General features: G+C 38.9%; 1 protein-coding gene across 3 annotated transcripts; it reads right to left on the bottom strand.

Moving 5' to 3' along the window:
- Window positions 1-1,313: 1,313 nt before the first annotated feature.
- Window positions 1,314-15,001, bottom strand: si:ch211-102c2.4 (uncharacterized protein LOC568178 homolog). 3 transcript variants are annotated; one of them, XM_035382678.1, is made up of 6 exons: window positions 14,850-15,001; window positions 9,429-9,716; window positions 6,663-6,746; window positions 5,874-5,890; window positions 4,642-4,719; window positions 1,314-3,838 (listed from the first exon to the last, which is right to left on the bottom strand). In XM_035382678.1, the coding sequence occupies exons 1-5, from the start codon at window positions 14,887-14,889 to the stop codon at window positions 4,657-4,659; spliced, it is 492 nt and encodes a 163-aa protein (XP_035238569.1). In that variant the 5' UTR covers window positions 14,890-15,001; the 3' UTR covers window positions 1,314-3,838; window positions 4,642-4,656. The 3 variants fall into 3 exon arrangements, with proteins under 3 accessions (XP_035238569.1, XP_035238568.1, XP_035238571.1); XM_035382677.1 differs by having other exon boundaries at window positions 1,314-4,719; XM_035382680.1 differs by lacking the exon at window positions 4,642-4,719.
- Window positions 15,002-16,665: the final 1,664 nt, after the last annotated feature.

Raw genomic sequence — 16,665 nt, 5'->3', positions numbered from 1 at the left:
TGTAGCATTGCTTTGTAATACATCTTGTTTAATTTGTGTGAGCTAACATAGGAAATATTGTTACTTGTATCTTGGCATAATTCTGATATCAGTACTCAATGGCAGGCCTATATTTTGCAGGTTTGAATGAATTGTTTTTTTGTGGGGTATTGCACACAACAGCCCTGCTAATTGTTTGTATGTCAGTAGAGGATCTATAGGGCTAGCTTACATTAATTTAGAAATGTGGAATTGCAGGTTAGCTACAGTAGCCTTGTTAAAAAGTAGTTACCAGTACAGGCACAGCCTTGAATTTGAACATTCTGACAACCAATATACCTCGATTTCCAAAATAAATATACCTACCGCGCAGAAGTCATTATCTTGCGCCGGTTTACTATACAGCAAGTAACATTACCTACCGCACCAAATCATAACACAGATTTTGGTGCTTAATATTGAAGCCGTCTATACTTACGTTATACACTCGGTCTGTCGTTTTGTTAGCAAGGTAGCTAACTAACTCTGTCAAAATGCCGAAAGCAGAACTGTCTGAAGTTTGGGTGTATATTATTTGGATTTCAGATATATAAATAAATTAGTTATAGTTTATATTTTTTGGGCAATTGTTAGTTAGTAAGCAAGCCAGTGTAAAAGGTTTGCCTGAGTCCAAGGGGGAGGTTTAAACCCACCCAGTCACTCGTCTAAAGGTCCCACAGGCATACGAGCTACCCAGTGAGCTACTAGTGAAGTAGATGCCAGGCCTGCAAAGTGTGTGCACTTCTATATTATGTCCATTTTGTGTGTGTATCCAATGTTTCTATTGGCATATGTAGCTAAATGTCCAATGGGGAGACTTATTCTTCGTGGGCCTGGAGTATCTGTGATGATGTAATCAGGCAGGAAAAAGATGAACAGAACAAGGGGGAAAAAATGCAAAATCTCCCGTAAGTTTAGGGCTTTGTTGTGTGGACGTGTGAAGTTGCTTGTGAATTCTGTCTGTTGATATGTGGTCAGAAGGTAGAGAAATGAACTGAGAGTCTGTGGTCATTGTAGTTATTTCTGCAGGTAACCCAGAAAAGTGCCAAACTGTCAGTGCTATATAGGTATGGGGCATGCCACCTCACCAAGGCATAAATTGGTGGGATGGCATACCTGCAGTGCTCAGTCAACACTGCTGAGTGTAAGGGTTTGAATTTTCCCCCATAACCAGTGTTGTAATTAACGCCTTTGCCCAGATACAATCACCTGCTTCCGTTTGAAGATGCCAGAGAACAGTGTTTGAATCAATAACAGTGAATTGAATCTGCTGAATCAATAACCATAATAAAATGAATGAGCAACTCATTTTAATCATTGTTGGCATTTCACACTTTAATGACAATGGCAGATGTTTAATTAGATTTTTTTTTTTTTTAAACATGACTTGTGCATTATAATTTGACAGTTTGTGTATTCATAATTTCAACACCAATAACATGGTAATAAGTGTTATTTTATCATACATATTGTTTATTTATATATAGTTGAATACAATTATAAAACAGTCACTACTTTGTATTTCATTGATGTTTAAAAAGTATAGGCTTGTCTTCTCATTACTCTCTCTCTCTCAATTTCAGTTCAATTCAATTCAATTCAATTCAAATGGCTTTATTGGCATGACGTAACACTGTACATATTGCCAAAGCAAGCGTTTAAACATTGAAAAGCTAAACATTAATTAGAAAACATACTATAGTAAATAGTAGAAAATACAGTGGATGGAAGTAGAAAATAGATTTTAAAAAGTATTTTTAAAAAGTCAGAAAAAAAGCTGATTGTTAATATCAGCACAAAACAAAACAAATAAACTGTCATCAAATATAACAGCAACAATGTGTGTCAGGTGACTGTCACTCACTGTCCCTCAATTTATGGCAGGCAGCAACACAGACTGCTGCTAACTCACAGCTCATTGAGTTCTCCCCTAGTAGGACTGGTAGTTTTTCTTCATCTAATAGGTTAATAAAACCTTTTGTTATTAATTCAAATTTTTTATAATGTGCTTCTCTAAGATGTTTATACTTTTCACATTTGGTGAGGAAGTGTAGCTCTGTTTCAGGCTCACTGAGGGTGCAATGACAGCACAGCCTTTGCTCTGCAGGGAGCCAGGTGTTCCTGTGTCTCCCCTTTTCAATAGCAAGGCTGTGCTCACTCAGTCTGTATTTTGTTAAGGTTCTTTTTAGTTGTTGATCAGTCACCATGCTCAAATAATCTGCTATGGTGTATTGTCAATTTAGAGCCAGATAGCACTGCATTTTGCTCTGTGCTTTTGTTTGTGTTTGCCAATAGGTGATGTAGTTTTGTTTCAACTGTGTTGTAATTTGACTCTGATTGGTGATGTGTTCTGTCCCTGAGGTGTGTTAATAGAGCAGGTTTGTGAACTCAGCCTCAGGACCAGCTGGGTAAGGGGGTTCCTATTACTCCTCATCTCTTGGCACTGCAAGGCTTGGTAATGATACGAGAGGGGGTCACTTAGTTTTAGGTGTGTCCAAAAGTTAATTGCTCTTTTTTGTATTTTTTGTATTAGTGGGTATTCGCCTAATTCTGCCCTGCATGCATTGCTTGTAGTTTTCCTCTGGACATGTAGGAGAATCTTGCAGAACTCTTCATGCAGGGTCTCAGTGTGGTATTTATCCCATTGAGTAAAGTCTTGTTTTGTAAGTGGACCCCACACCTCACTGCCATAGAGTGCAATTAGTTCAATAACACATTCAATTAATTTTAACCAAATTTGAATTGGTATTTCTGTTTGTATATTTTTTTATGGTTAAGAAAGCCTGGCGTGCTTTCCCTCTCAGCTCATGAACTGCTTCATTAAAATGTCCAGTTGAACTTAGTTTAAATCCTAGATAGGTGCAGTGTGTGCAGTACTCTACATGTTTTGTACCAATTGAGAACATCCTGAGATCTGGATCTTTTTTTGTAATATCATTATTTTGGTCTTTTTGGGGTTTACTGTCAGGGCCCAGGTCTGACAGTAATGCTCTAGCAGGTCCAGGCTCTGCTGTAGGCCATCTGCTGTGGGGGACAGCAGAACCAGGTCATCTGCAAAGAGCAGGTATTTCACTTCCTGATTGTGGAGACTTACACCGGGGACAGATGACTTTTCTGGTATAGTAGCCAATTCATTAATGTAGATATTGAAGAGTGCAGGGCTGAGGTTATAGCCCTGACGAACACCTCGCCCTTGAGTAAAGAATTCTGTCCTTTTTTGCCAATTTTTACGCTGAACATATTGCCAGAATATATTGATTTAATAATATCATATGTTTTACTCCCGACACCACTCTCAATAACTTTGCAGAACAGTCCTGCATGCCAAATAAAATCAAAAGCTTTTTGGAAGTCAATGAAACAGGCATAAATAATGGTTTTATTTTGGTTTATATGTTTATCAATTAGGGTATGTAGGGTGTAAATATGATCGGTTGTGCGGTGTTTTGGTATAAATCCAATTTGGCTTTTGCTCAAGACATTGTGCTTGGTAAGGAAGTTCAGAAGTCTGGCATTCACAATACTACAGAAAAACGGCCCCCAGATTACTGTTCACACAGAAGGAAATTATGTGAAAATGTGTGTGTGCCATTTTAATGTCTGAACTTTTAATAAACAGGGTAATGTGGCTGCGATCAGACAGAAGGGCTAGTGGTTTGACAGTGAATGAGCTGAGAGAGGAAGGGTCAATGTCTGTGATCATGTAATCTACAGTACTGTGTCCCCCCGTACCCTACCGTTGACAAAGTACAGACTGAGGCTCTGACAGAGCTGCAGGAGGTCCCTTCCACTCTTGTTGATGATCTGATCACTGTTGCTCCTGTGGGGGAGAGTGAAAGTGTGAGAGACATTTTCATTTGAGATGTAAATGTACCCTTGTGGATCTGTGAGGTCAGCAAATGTTCCTGAACGCGCGTTTATGTCCCCACAGATAAGCACATTTCCCTGGGCCTGGAAATGACATGTCTCTGTCTCAAGGGTGGGGAAGATGTCCTCTGAGAAGTAGGGGGATTCGGAGGGGGGGGATATATACTGCACAAATAAGCAAATCCTTTTTGTTAATAGGAGCTCTTTTTTTAGTTTTAACCATATGTAATATTTGCAATATAATGTAATCATTTTTAGGGGGTCAATTTGATTATGTAGATCAGATTTATACCAAATGATTAATCCTCCGGATCCTCTACCTCTATTAGTGTTGCTGTGTTTCTGAGATGGTACTATTATTTCTCTATAACCGTTCGGACAGTGGGTAACAGTGTCAGCTTTACACCATGTCTCCTGTAGAATGATGATCTTTAAGGTTTGTTTTGAGTTCTGGGGCTAAACTCTTCAGCCCAAAGGTTGAAGATTTTAGGCCCTGGATATTCCACATGCATACTGAAAGGGATTTCATTACAAAAGAGAGATGGCACGGGTAAAACAGATAAAACAGTAACTACCGGATTATCAAGAGAGGTACGAATAATGTACTGTATAAAATGAGGTGTTTACTGTATTGTGTAAATGTGTGTATGTGTGTGTGTGTGTGTGTGTGTGTGGTGTGTATGTGTGTGTGTGCATGCGTGTGTGTGTGTGTGTGTGTGAGTATGTGTGGCTAATGATAACATCGTTAGAGCTGACATGTATCACTCATGGTCATTCGCCTGTCCTGTGGCCTTGAAATGCTGCCATAGAGATGTTATCATTCAGGCCTTCCTCCTGAAAAACATTGAGTTATATGAGCAGTTTCAGCACAAACACAGCAGGAAGTCCAGTGGTTAGCATTTGTATGTTCTCAGGTTTATGCAATGCTAAGCTCAAATGTTTCAGTTCACAACAGTATTTCTCATTCTTTCTTGTACCAGGAACTATTCTGCTACACATTCATCCTTTTATAAACTTTCAAACAAATTAACTCCTGCATTTGTACCTCATGTATGTGTGTGTGTGTGTGTGTGTACGTAAGTATGTATGTATGTATGTTTGTATGAATGCATGTATGTATATATACACTATATGACCAAAAGTATCTGGACATGTTGTTCATGGTTTGGGCTTAGTTCCAGTGAAGGAATTTCTTAATGCTACAGCATACAATCACATTCTAGATGATTCTGTGCTTCCCCAACAGTTTTGGGAAGGCCCTTTCCTGTTTCAGCATGACAGTGCTCCCAGGCACACAGTGAGGTCCATATTTAAATGCCTTTGTTGAGAACGGTGTGGTAGAACTTGACTGGCCTGCACAGAGCCCTGACCTCAACCCCATTCAATACCTTTGAGATCAATTAGAAAGCCAGCTGCAAGACATGCCTAATCGCCCAATCAGTGCCTGACTTCAGTAATGCACTTCGGGCTGGATGGAAGCAAATCCATGCAGCAATGCTCCAACAACCTCCCCAGAAGAGTGGAAAAAAGGATTATAGCAAAAAAGGGTGGACCAACGTCATTAATGCCTATAATTTTGGATGGTTTTGAAGATGTTGGATGTCAGGTATCCACATACTTTTGGCCATATAGTGTTTGTGTGTGTCTTCGTACGTGTATGTATGGCATTCCAGAGAGAGACAGGGCTGGGTCCCATAGTTTAAACAGGTCTGGGTCCCATGGTTCAGACAGACAGAGCAGGGCTGGGTCCCATAGTTCAGACAGAGAGAGCAGAACTGGGTACCATAGTTCAGACAGATAGAGAGCAGGGCTGGGTCCCATAGTTCAGACAGAGAGAGCAGAACTGGGTCCCATAGTTCAGACAGATAGAGAGCAGGGCTGGGTCCCATAGTTCAGACAGAGCAGGGCTGGGTCCCATAGTTCAGACAGAGAGAGTAGGACTGGCAAGCAGGGCACTAGCAGTCGAACATGATTAATGAACAACTTACCTGTTTGCGGGCTTTTCCTGTTTGTTGGAAGAGAACAATGCAAGGTTAATAACAAGTCTTAAATAGACCATGCAGATATATACAATATGTAATATATAATTAATATAATATATAGAATATATGTAATATAATATAGAATATACTGACAATAAAACCATTAGAAAATGTTATTTTACAGCAATAAAGGCCCTCATAAATAATGTATTACATTTCATTACAAGGGCAACAAGAATTTATTAGCAAAAGCATATTATAAATAATAAAACTGCAATAAAGTAATTTTTAATTCTACATCAGACACAATAAAGACTATGCAGTAAAAATCTACAGTTCTTCATACCATCATAGCACCAGGCCTTATGTAACTCCACACAAAACTTCACGTGAAGTACAGAGCAAATGAATGACTTATGACTTAATTAAAGTACACAGCCCTCTGCTTTCATGCTGGAAAAATGAAAGGTGTGGTACAGAAGGAACTCACAGCTGGTATAGAGTGGTATAGGAGGAACTCATAGCTGGCATAGAGTGGTACAGAAGGAACTCAGATGGGATAGAGTGGTACAGAAGGAACTTAGATGATATAGAGTGGTACAGGAGGAACTCAGTTAGGATAGAGTGGTACAGAAGGAACTCAGCTGAGATAGAGTGGTACAGGAGGAACTCAGTTAGGATAGAGTGGTACAGAAGGAACTCAGCTGAGATAGAGTGGTACAGAAGGAACTTGGCTGAGATAGAGTGGTACAGAAGGAACTCAGCTGAGATAGAGTGGTAAAAAAAGCAACTCACGGCAGGTATAGATGTGTGTGAAGATGACCATCAGAGGGAGGACTGGCATCAGGATCCAGCGAACGATACTCCAACCATTGGAGGCTGAGGAAGGCAGGTGGGGTAACACTTCATAAGCTATGGTAGGTGCTAACCAAGACAACCAAGGTAAACTAACTTTGTGCCCCCTTATTCTAAACACAGACATTGTAATGTCCTCCCATCCTAAACACAGACAGTGTAATATCCCCCCATCCTAAACACAGACAGTGTAATATCCCCCCATCCTAAACACAGACAGTGTAATATCCTCCCATCATAAACACAGACAGTGTAATATCCCCCCATCCTAAACACAGACAGTGTAATATCCCCCCATCATAAACACAGACAGTGTAATATCCCCCCATCCTAAACACAGATAGTGTAATATCCCCCCATCCTAAAAACAAATAGTGTAATGTCCCCCCATCCTAAACACAGACAGTGTAATATCCCCCTATCCTAAACACAGATAGTGTAATATCTCCCCATCCTAAACACAGACAATGTAATATCCCCCTATCCTAAACACAGATAGTGTAATATCTTCCCATCCTAAACACAGACAGTGTAATATTCCCCTATCCTAAACACAGACAGTGTAATATCCCCCTATCCTAAACACAGACAGTGTAATATCCCCCTATCCTAAACACAGACAGTGTAATATCCCCCATCCTAAACACAGACAGTGTAATATCTCTCATCCTAAACACAGATAGTGTAATATCCCCCCATCCTAAACACAGACAGTGAAATATCCCCCTATCCTAAACACAGATAGTGTAATATCCCCCTATCCTAAACACAGACAGTGTAATATCCACCTATCCTAAACACAGACAGTGTAATATCCCCCTATCCTAAACACAGACAGTTTAATATCCCCCCATCCTAAACACAAACAGTGCAATATCCCCCCATCCTAAACACAGACAGTGTAATATCTCTCATCCTAAATACAGACAGTGTAATATCCCCAGGGGTTAAATTGGGATTTGGGAGGTGGGTGAACCCTGAGATCCGGTGGGAGGTGGGTGAAAAAAGGTTCAAACCAATGAATGTCTCAGCTCAAAACAGTATCATTAATGTATTGTGCACAAGACACTTGTTACATGTTGCCCCATCCCAGCACTTTTTGGTAATTTGTATTTATCCTAATACTGTAGCTTATTCTTCTGCCTAGTTGGCTTTGCAGAGGTTAGGTCTGAATAGTGTTCACTGTGTGAACTAAACTGTGTTCTTGGCTAGAAATAGCTGTACAAAATAAGTATTGTACCTTACTGAACCTGTGTTTAGCAGTTGTCTATGACCATGAAATGCACTTTTTGTACGTCGCTTTGGATAACAGCGTCTGACAAATAAATGTAATGTAATGTAATGTGCACATAATTGTAATTAAGGAAAACAATGTTTTAAAAAGAATGTATACTATTGATGCAAGCTTTTACATATAATATTTCAAGTTTATTGAGTGTCATTAATTCTGAGAATTTTTTTACCCACAAAAATAATCGGTCATCCTCCTCTTTTGTCCTCTCTTTCTTCCTCCTTTATCGATCTTTCTTAAACTTTTGAATCGAAACAAAATAAAACCAACGGCGACTGATGAGCTGAAAATTGCTGATGCGCAAAACTTTCCTTTAAACTAATCATTGATCTCAAACTGTTTTAATTCATTTTCAGTGATTAACAAGCATGCAAACAATCTGACTAAGCAATTGGAAAGGGACACACAGCTTCGTCGCATATTGTGTTTGGGAGATTAATTGATAAATGCGATTTAGAAAAATCCATTTTAATCACTAAGCAGTGGCGGAATCTTCCCCTGATTTTCTTTGAGTGTCAATGCAATTAATCCACAAAATAGGCTACTCAATAGCAATACTATCAATAGCCAGCTCTCCCCAAATAGGCAGTTTTAGTGAGTAGCCTAGGCCTTATAGCCTACATTTATTTTCATCTGCAGTACGAAATTGTGCACATTTTTAATCAACATTATTTGTGGATACATGCACTTCTTTCTCCGCACTCGAATTCATGGCAAATATCTGCAATGCGTAGATTGTAAACAAAATTGAAGTGCAGGGTTTGTTTTTGCTGGTTATTCTGAAAGCTAACATGGTAGATAACAGACTGGTGTATCTTGTTTGTTAAGTGTAGACTACTTGGTGATTAAAACAGATTTTTAACGGATAAATTGAATTTATGATTTAAACCCCCTAACATGGTATGAAGACGCTGTGTGTTAGGCTACTAGCCATTTGATTAGTGCAGCGTAGAGGCAGTTTAAGTACTAGGTTCACTTTTCCAGCAATGTCAGCTGAGAGGCTTAAAAAATCTTGAATGTACATGTGTACTATGCTGTGCTGTGCTGTGATGTGTATCTGTTATGTCCTATATTTTTGCATGTGCTATTTGTTATTTGAATACTTGAGGGTAACTTTGGCAAACAACTTTCCCAATGTGGGACCAATGAAGTACTAGAATCACTGCTACTCAAAATAGACATACAGCAACACTGCTTTCCTTTCTGTTCCCATCTCGCCCAAGTGGTTCTAAGAGATGCACCTTTACACTGTAGCCCGAAGGTTTGGGTGCAAGTCTCCGGTTTACCAATCTTACAATCTGAAATGGATCGAAAGGCAACAATATGATATTCAGCGTATCGAATAAATAAAGAAGTGCTCTGTACAGGCGTGCACCTGACCCGACATTGCGGCAGGGTTTTCGTAAGAAACTCACATTTGCCGAAGTACTGCTCGGCGAGTTTGGTGATGGTGTTGTTGTTGTGCAGGAGGCCGCACCAGTACACCCCCTCTCCTTGGGCCAGCTGCGTGACGGTGACAGTGAAGGCCTTCCTGTCCTGCTGCACCCGCAGGTCCCCGTTCTCCAGAGTGGTCGTCCCCTCCAGGAAAGCGAATCCGCTGCAGCACAGATCGTTGCTCTGCTTGCACCACACCCTGGGCATGTCCCGCTGGTTCTCATCGTGGGGGCAGGTCAGCATCTTGGGGTAGTGCGACTGACCCAGGCCTACGGGACAAAGAGCTGCACTAAACCAAGAGCACAGAGTGGCTGATTGGCCTGTTCTGCTCATTACATGTTCTTATGTCCCTATCCCTTTGAAGAGTAGGTCTTTTTGGAATGTTTTTTGTTTTTTAAAAATTCTAAGTTAGTGTTCTAGAATTGTTTTGGTTTCAATAGAGCAAATCAGAATGTTTGTAAACAAAGGTACTTCTGGGTGGGTAACATTCTGACCATAACTGTCTGTGGCAGGGCTTCATTTGTGGGAGAGGTTCAGGGCAATCAGAGGACCACGTCTACTGGTTAAGTAGGCACACACACCTGGAGCGCATCAATAATTAATCCAGGTATTTAAAGTGTGCTTTCTTCCCAGTAGGTGTCTGTGACCAGGAAAACACAACCCGAGAGAGAGGAGAAAGTTCCAGAATGGAAAGGTCTGAAAAGTTGTTTTGTAGATTTGGCTATTTTTGTCTTTGTTGTTTTAGTTGGTTGTGCTGCTTTATTATTTTTACCCGGATCTCGTGAGGATGAAAGGCAAAGCTATTTTGTTTATTTTTGCAGTGAGTCTCTCACTCTCTCATTACCGAATAAACACCTGTGTACATTCCGAGATTCTCCTATCTCCCTGTGTCCAACTGTTCTGTCCAGCAAAGGGGTGTGTTGCGGCTTACAACACCGGGCACTATCTTACACCCGGCGCAAAGTGGCGCCAAGCGCAATGCAAGTGTCTTTGCTAGTTTCAGACCGACGCAGCGGTCTGTCATTTTCCCGTCCAGCGCCCACGTTGTTTAAATAGCAAGTATACTTGTGCCCATCTGAGTGCCCATGGGCGAGTTGGTCTTAAAATTAGGTGTGGTCAGGCGCATTGCTATCTTGAGGCAGCGGAAAGCGATTGACCAACAAACACCTGGTCTTAAGTCAATGGCGCAGTATTTTACTGTTATTTTAAGGGTGCATTATTAAGATAGTAATATGCGCCTACATAGGCAGGTGCACAACACGTGATATTTTTTTAAAAATACGTCATAATGGTTAGTCATACTATTGGTAATATAATATTAATATTAATATTATATTATATATATTAACATAGTATTCATAATATAATATTTGGTGGAATCCTGCTGTTACCGTAGATGGTCTGCTCGCGCGCTTTCACTTCGCGCACGAGCAGATCCGTTTCCTCTGCAGAGAAGCGTTCTTGAGGTTCCCTAGATGTGCCCTCTTAGATGCCCTTCCGAATGAGAAAACACGATGCATCATAGCACGCTGGTGGGGCCCCATGTCGTGAGTCCACCACTGCTCACGACCCATTACACCACACATTTCTGCCATACATTGCATTACAAATACACCACGTTTCCCCAATCATGTCAGTTCCATCTAGTCAATTATCATTGCTTTTAAGTTCTTTTCAGTTTGTTTCTTTGATTGTCATGTTTTGTTTTACTTTGTATTACTCTTTTATTACTTCCAGTGATTTTTTCCCCATTTTTCCTTTTTAATTTGTTGCTATCTTTGCTATTATTTGTTTGCATATTCATTAGATGTTTCCTGTGGTTGATGTTGCTATTGTGTGTTGGTCTAATGGCTTGTCAAACTGTTTCCTACTTCCTTTTTCTATCTGTACATCTGTCATAGTGTTTGTCATGCAAACTCTTATCAATGTTGCGTGTATGTACATGTCTTGTGTTCACCAAGTGAGTGAGGGTGCTTGTGTGTGTGTGTGAGTGCGCGCATGTGTGTGCCTGTGTAAGTGTGAATGTGTGTATATGTCTGTTATTTCTGTCTTTCTGCTTGTTTTGGAATCAACATGGCGAGGTGTTTGATGTGGGGTGGGGTGGATGGTCATCGGAGCAGTCTCTATTTCCTGCATCTCAATTTAGATTTGTCGCTCAGGTGAAAGAAGGCTTATTACAATATTATTAATGTAAGTCTGACAGGAAAGATCTGAATCAACAGTCACACCAAAACTTTAAAACTGCATCTAAATTGAAAGGGAAAGAATGTCTTCCATAAATTTTGAATTTTATTGATTCACCACATCTTTAATGTAATTAGTTAAATAATTTTGTTTCCTTTTTTAAAGTAATTATTTGCAATATAGCACAATAAGTGCAATGTTGACATGGGTGTTCATGGCATGCATATCTGAAATAATGTGGCTTAAGAGGGCAAATAAACATGAAAAGCACCTCATTAAGAAATGCAATTGTGGTAGGAATGGCATACACAGGGGTGCCTCAGAACCATGGCTGTGGACCACTGGCTTAAAACACAATGCAATCCACGGAATTGCTGACATCCAAACATGCTTATGTGTATTTAACTGCGGATTATCTGCAGAATTACTCTCCAATCAATCACAAGTGTACTGGCCAACAGTATACTTGGTTATGTGTTTCTTGAGAAAGTCTGCATTTGTTAAAGAATTCAAATGAAAAGTCATGAATTCTTTACCACATATTAGCATAGTATTGCCAGAGCTGTTTTTGTTTTTACTTTTAATAATAAATAATTTAATTTATTATTATAGTAAATTGACTATTTTACTGGCATTGCTATGCATCTGCCATATGCATTTGGTTGTTGTAATTAGGTTTATTACTGCATTGCCAGGCTTCACAGAGTGAGAAAGGACATCAGCCTGCAGGATGAAGGATTTTAAATGGCTGCATTCAATGCCAATGTACTCTTCTACATGACCACAGCAGAATCTTAGCAGTCTGCAGCTGTAGCTGGTGCGTACACACGTTAGATGAAGATCTGATGAAGCTAGTTAAGTAATTAAGAGCAGAAGTTGGCACAAGATCCTGAAGTGGACTTTGCCTTGTTATGCACCCCTATAAATGCTTTGAGGGCTCAGTTGAGATACTGACTTTACAAGCTGTCTAAATTGAAACATCATTCACCTCAATTCAAGTCATTTAACTGAACGGCAATAGAGAGCATTTGATTAATATCAACAGATTTACCAGATGAAATTCACATTACTGTTCACAATTTAAAAAATATATATTTTAAGCTTTCACAAAACACACTGCAAAAAGACAATATCACAGTTATATAAAACTGACTTTAACAAAATATAGACTAAGCAAAAATTATAGAATAATCATTTTACAGAGACAAAGAAAATCTAAATCTTTTTGCAGGTGTTATACAGTATTTTGGATTCATGATTACAAATACATCACCTTTCATTATATTTTGGATTTTTTATGGTTTTAATAGTTTTTAAAATGGGTTTTGCCCTGATGTCTTTCCTATGTACCATCACATATATAGGGTCAAGTTCCCAAATCTTTAATTTTGTGCCACCTGGACAGTTGTTCAGTTGTACAGTCTTCAGCATTTAAAAGAAAATTTCAAATGGCTCAGAACTGAGTTGCTAGACTGTTCTATGAGAACCAGCCCTGAACTGATGCACAACACTATCTCGTGGCTTACTATAGAGAGGCTTACTGTATCCATAGCCACATTTTTTAGCAATAATATTTATTATAATATGCCAGAGTTTTTGCACAGCCAAATCATTTTACGAAACAACCTTGATAGTCACGACAACACAGTTGTTCATCTTCATTCAAATACCACCTAAAGCTAAATTCGTTATGTAGATGATGGACCCTACAGTTTTTTTTCCTTCTGATCTGTCTTTCTTTTTCTAAATGTTTTTTCTCTACTTGAGTATGATGTTGTGTTGACATGAACATGTATGTTGTGATGTTGACATTTTAAGTGCATTGAATTTTACTGTGGACACCAGGAAGACTATTAGATTTCCCAGCTAATGGGGATCCTTATAATCAACAACAAACAATACAGTGTTTTGTTCTGCCAATGTTGTGTGCAAAATTTGAGTGGTGTGTGAAAGCTCTCATAAATGAAAAACAACATAAGCACTCTGTGTTTGGATGTTCTGTCTCATGTAACACAGCCATTTCTCAACAAATTGTACATTTTAAGTAGTTATGCCATGAGCAGCTGTGTAATATGAAACAAAACAATGTCCTCAGTCTGTATTGAGTTGGTCTCCAAGCGGCTCACCCTGCTAAATCCCAGGTGCTTAGTATAGCACTAGGCTTTATTGGACTAGATTTTCAAACTTAAGACTTTTGAGTTTGGAACATAAAATAAAAATATTGTAAGTCATTTTTAATGCCTGTGCATAGAGAATCAGTTTTTTGTTTTTATATCTGTTTTGTTGGATACTTGATACAATGTTTTTTTTTTACCTTTTGACACAAATCTAATTCTACAGCAGAGCAGCCGCGATATCTTCCCAATGGGAAAACTACCTCTAAACAAACTACCTCTAACTAAACATGTGACGCAGCGACTATGTCCCAGAGACAGAAAGCAACAGAGCACCAATGTCAGCCCTATGCAGCTGTTATCAGTGTGCTGTCCCAGAATTATTGAAGGTTGAAAAATAAATTCTTAAAAATGGGTTCTAAGGACTTGAGAAACTTTTTTTTACAACTTTTTTTATAATTGTCTTGAAAAGCTTTTTTTCTGTGGGTAAAATTGTCTTGAGAAGCTTTTTTTCTGTGGGTAAAATTGTCTTGAGAAGCTTTTTTTCTGTGGGTAAAATTGTCTTGAGAAGCTTTTTTTCCTGTGGGTAAAATTTTTAGGCATGCCAGGCCCATTCTGTTTAGCAAGATAGTTTTCCAGGCGGTTCTTCCAGCCCAAAGAAGAGTGAGAAAGGAAGTAAAGCATGTTTAACTGATTACTACGAACAGGACATATTTTAATAAACTAAACTGTAACAAGTTTTCATTTATGGTAAAGCCAAAATATTATTTAGGCACCAAACAGTATATTTTATCTTGCTCTATAATCTCCCAAAAGAACTTCTCAGGTTACTTTCAAGACCCATTTCTGCTATTTATATTAATATCCACTTCACACAAATTTCTACATAAAACATGAACGTAAAACAGAATTAAGATATCTGAGCACATCAGTGGTTTAAACTTCATTAAATACCCATTTATCCATAGGTTTTTTTCACACAATGAAACCTAAAACCCTTCAATTCATGCATAACAAAGCTACAGTTCTGTTAATAAAGGCAACGCTGCGTATGAAAAATTAAAAAAAAAAACATTTGAAAATAATTATTAAAGCCTTAATTACCTGTTAGGACAAGGATAACAGTGAATAGCAGTAGGAACATTTTACGTTTCCGGTAAAAACAATTAAAAGAGTGTCTCTCCAAAAACTGAAGTTGTATTAGCAGGTTCTAAAAACAGGAAGTCACTGGCCTCACATTCACACAGGAAGTTTAGATTTTTTTGAAAAACCACAAGTTTAACTTGCAGTACGAGGGAAACTGTCCTCCAACAGCCTGGGCAGAGAATGTAAGATTAATAAAAACTATGTGCAATCAAATTCAACATCCATCCATTCATGTTCTTAAACTGCTTATTCCTGGCGAGAGTCAGTGGGCTGAGTAATGTAAAACTTACGGTGCTGAGTATTGAAAAAACTTACTGGGCTGAGTAATGTAAACGTTACTGTGCTGAGTAATGGAAACATACTGAGCTTAGTAAAGTAAACGTTACTGTGCTAAGTAATGGAAACATACTGGGCTTAGTAAAGTAAACGTTACTGGGCTGAGTAATGTAAACGTTACTGTGCTGAGTAATGTAAAACTTACTGGTCTGAGTAATGTAAATGTTACTGGGCTGAGTAATGTAAATGTTACTGTGCTGAGTAATGTAAAACTTACTGGTCTGAGTAATGTAAATGTTACTGTGTTTAGTATTGTAAAAGTTACTGTGCTGAGTAATGTAAAAAGTACTGGGCTGTGTAATGTAAACATTACTGTGCTGAGTAATGTAACACTTACTAGGCCGAGTAATGTAAAAGTTACTGTGCTGAGTATTGTAAATTTACTGTGCTGGGTAATGTAAAAGTTACTGTACACTGTCCTGACTTGAAACCAATAGAGATGCTGTGGCAGGACATTAAATGAGCAGTTAATGCTGGAAAGCCTACCAATCTGTCTGAATTAATGCAGTTCAGTCAGGATAAGTCACTAGTTAAAATATCTATGTGAAAATGTAGATACATTTTTGGTTTGGCGCTGAATGGATCTGCTGACATCATGCACCAGCATGCACTATTCTATCTAACAGGGAGCACTATACATCTCCCCTACTAAACAGGAGCAATATCAGAAAACCTCCCAGTATCCAGAAGCAGATCCAAACAACAGGTGGTGCTGAGGTGGTGGAGGGTCAGCGCAAATCTGAGAAGTAGCAGTGCCAGTGAAGCATGCAAAAGCAATGCAGGCAAGCAGCAGCACTGAGAGGTCTGATAGTTGATTTAAAAAGGTGCTCCATCTGTGATGTGTGCCTGTGATTGGATAGGTAAGAGAAAAAGTGTTGTGTGTATGTGACTGGTTGATCATGGAAACATGTGAGTATGTGGTTACTGGGACTGACCAATTAGTTGGCTGCAACTAATTTCCTGTTTCCTGACAGAACTTGCTTTACGTATTCCATGTATGCCACTCTGAAAAATATGAGTGGGCTAAAATTCCTCCACAGCAATGTGAAAGACTGATATCAAATTATAGGGAGTGTTTGGTTGAAGTTATTGCAGCTAAAGGTGATGCAACCAGTCATTAAGTTTAAGGGGGGAATTACTTTTTTACATGGGTGATATGGGGGTTTGATTTTTTTAATGATTATGTTTTAAATGATTATTTATAGTGTTTTGTGTTTATTCAGGTTCCCTTTTTCTAGTATTACATTTTTTTTTTTCATTTTGATCTAAAAACCACTCAGCATGACAAATATGCAATATTAGTGGAAATCAGGAAAGAGGGCAAATACTTTGTCACGGCACTGTATATGGAGGTAATGAAGGGAGGAGACAAATGGAAAGGAGGGAATGATGAGGTGTGAAGACATTTGGGAAAGTGTATTTGCTTCTCCATAATCAA

This window comes from Anguilla anguilla, chromosome 11 (assembly GCF_013347855.1).
Source record: "Anguilla anguilla isolate fAngAng1 chromosome 11, fAngAng1.pri, whole genome shotgun sequence".
Taxonomy (NCBI): Eukaryota; Metazoa; Chordata; class Actinopteri; order Anguilliformes; family Anguillidae; genus Anguilla; species Anguilla anguilla.
This window is presented reverse-complemented; position numbering and strand designations above follow the sequence as displayed.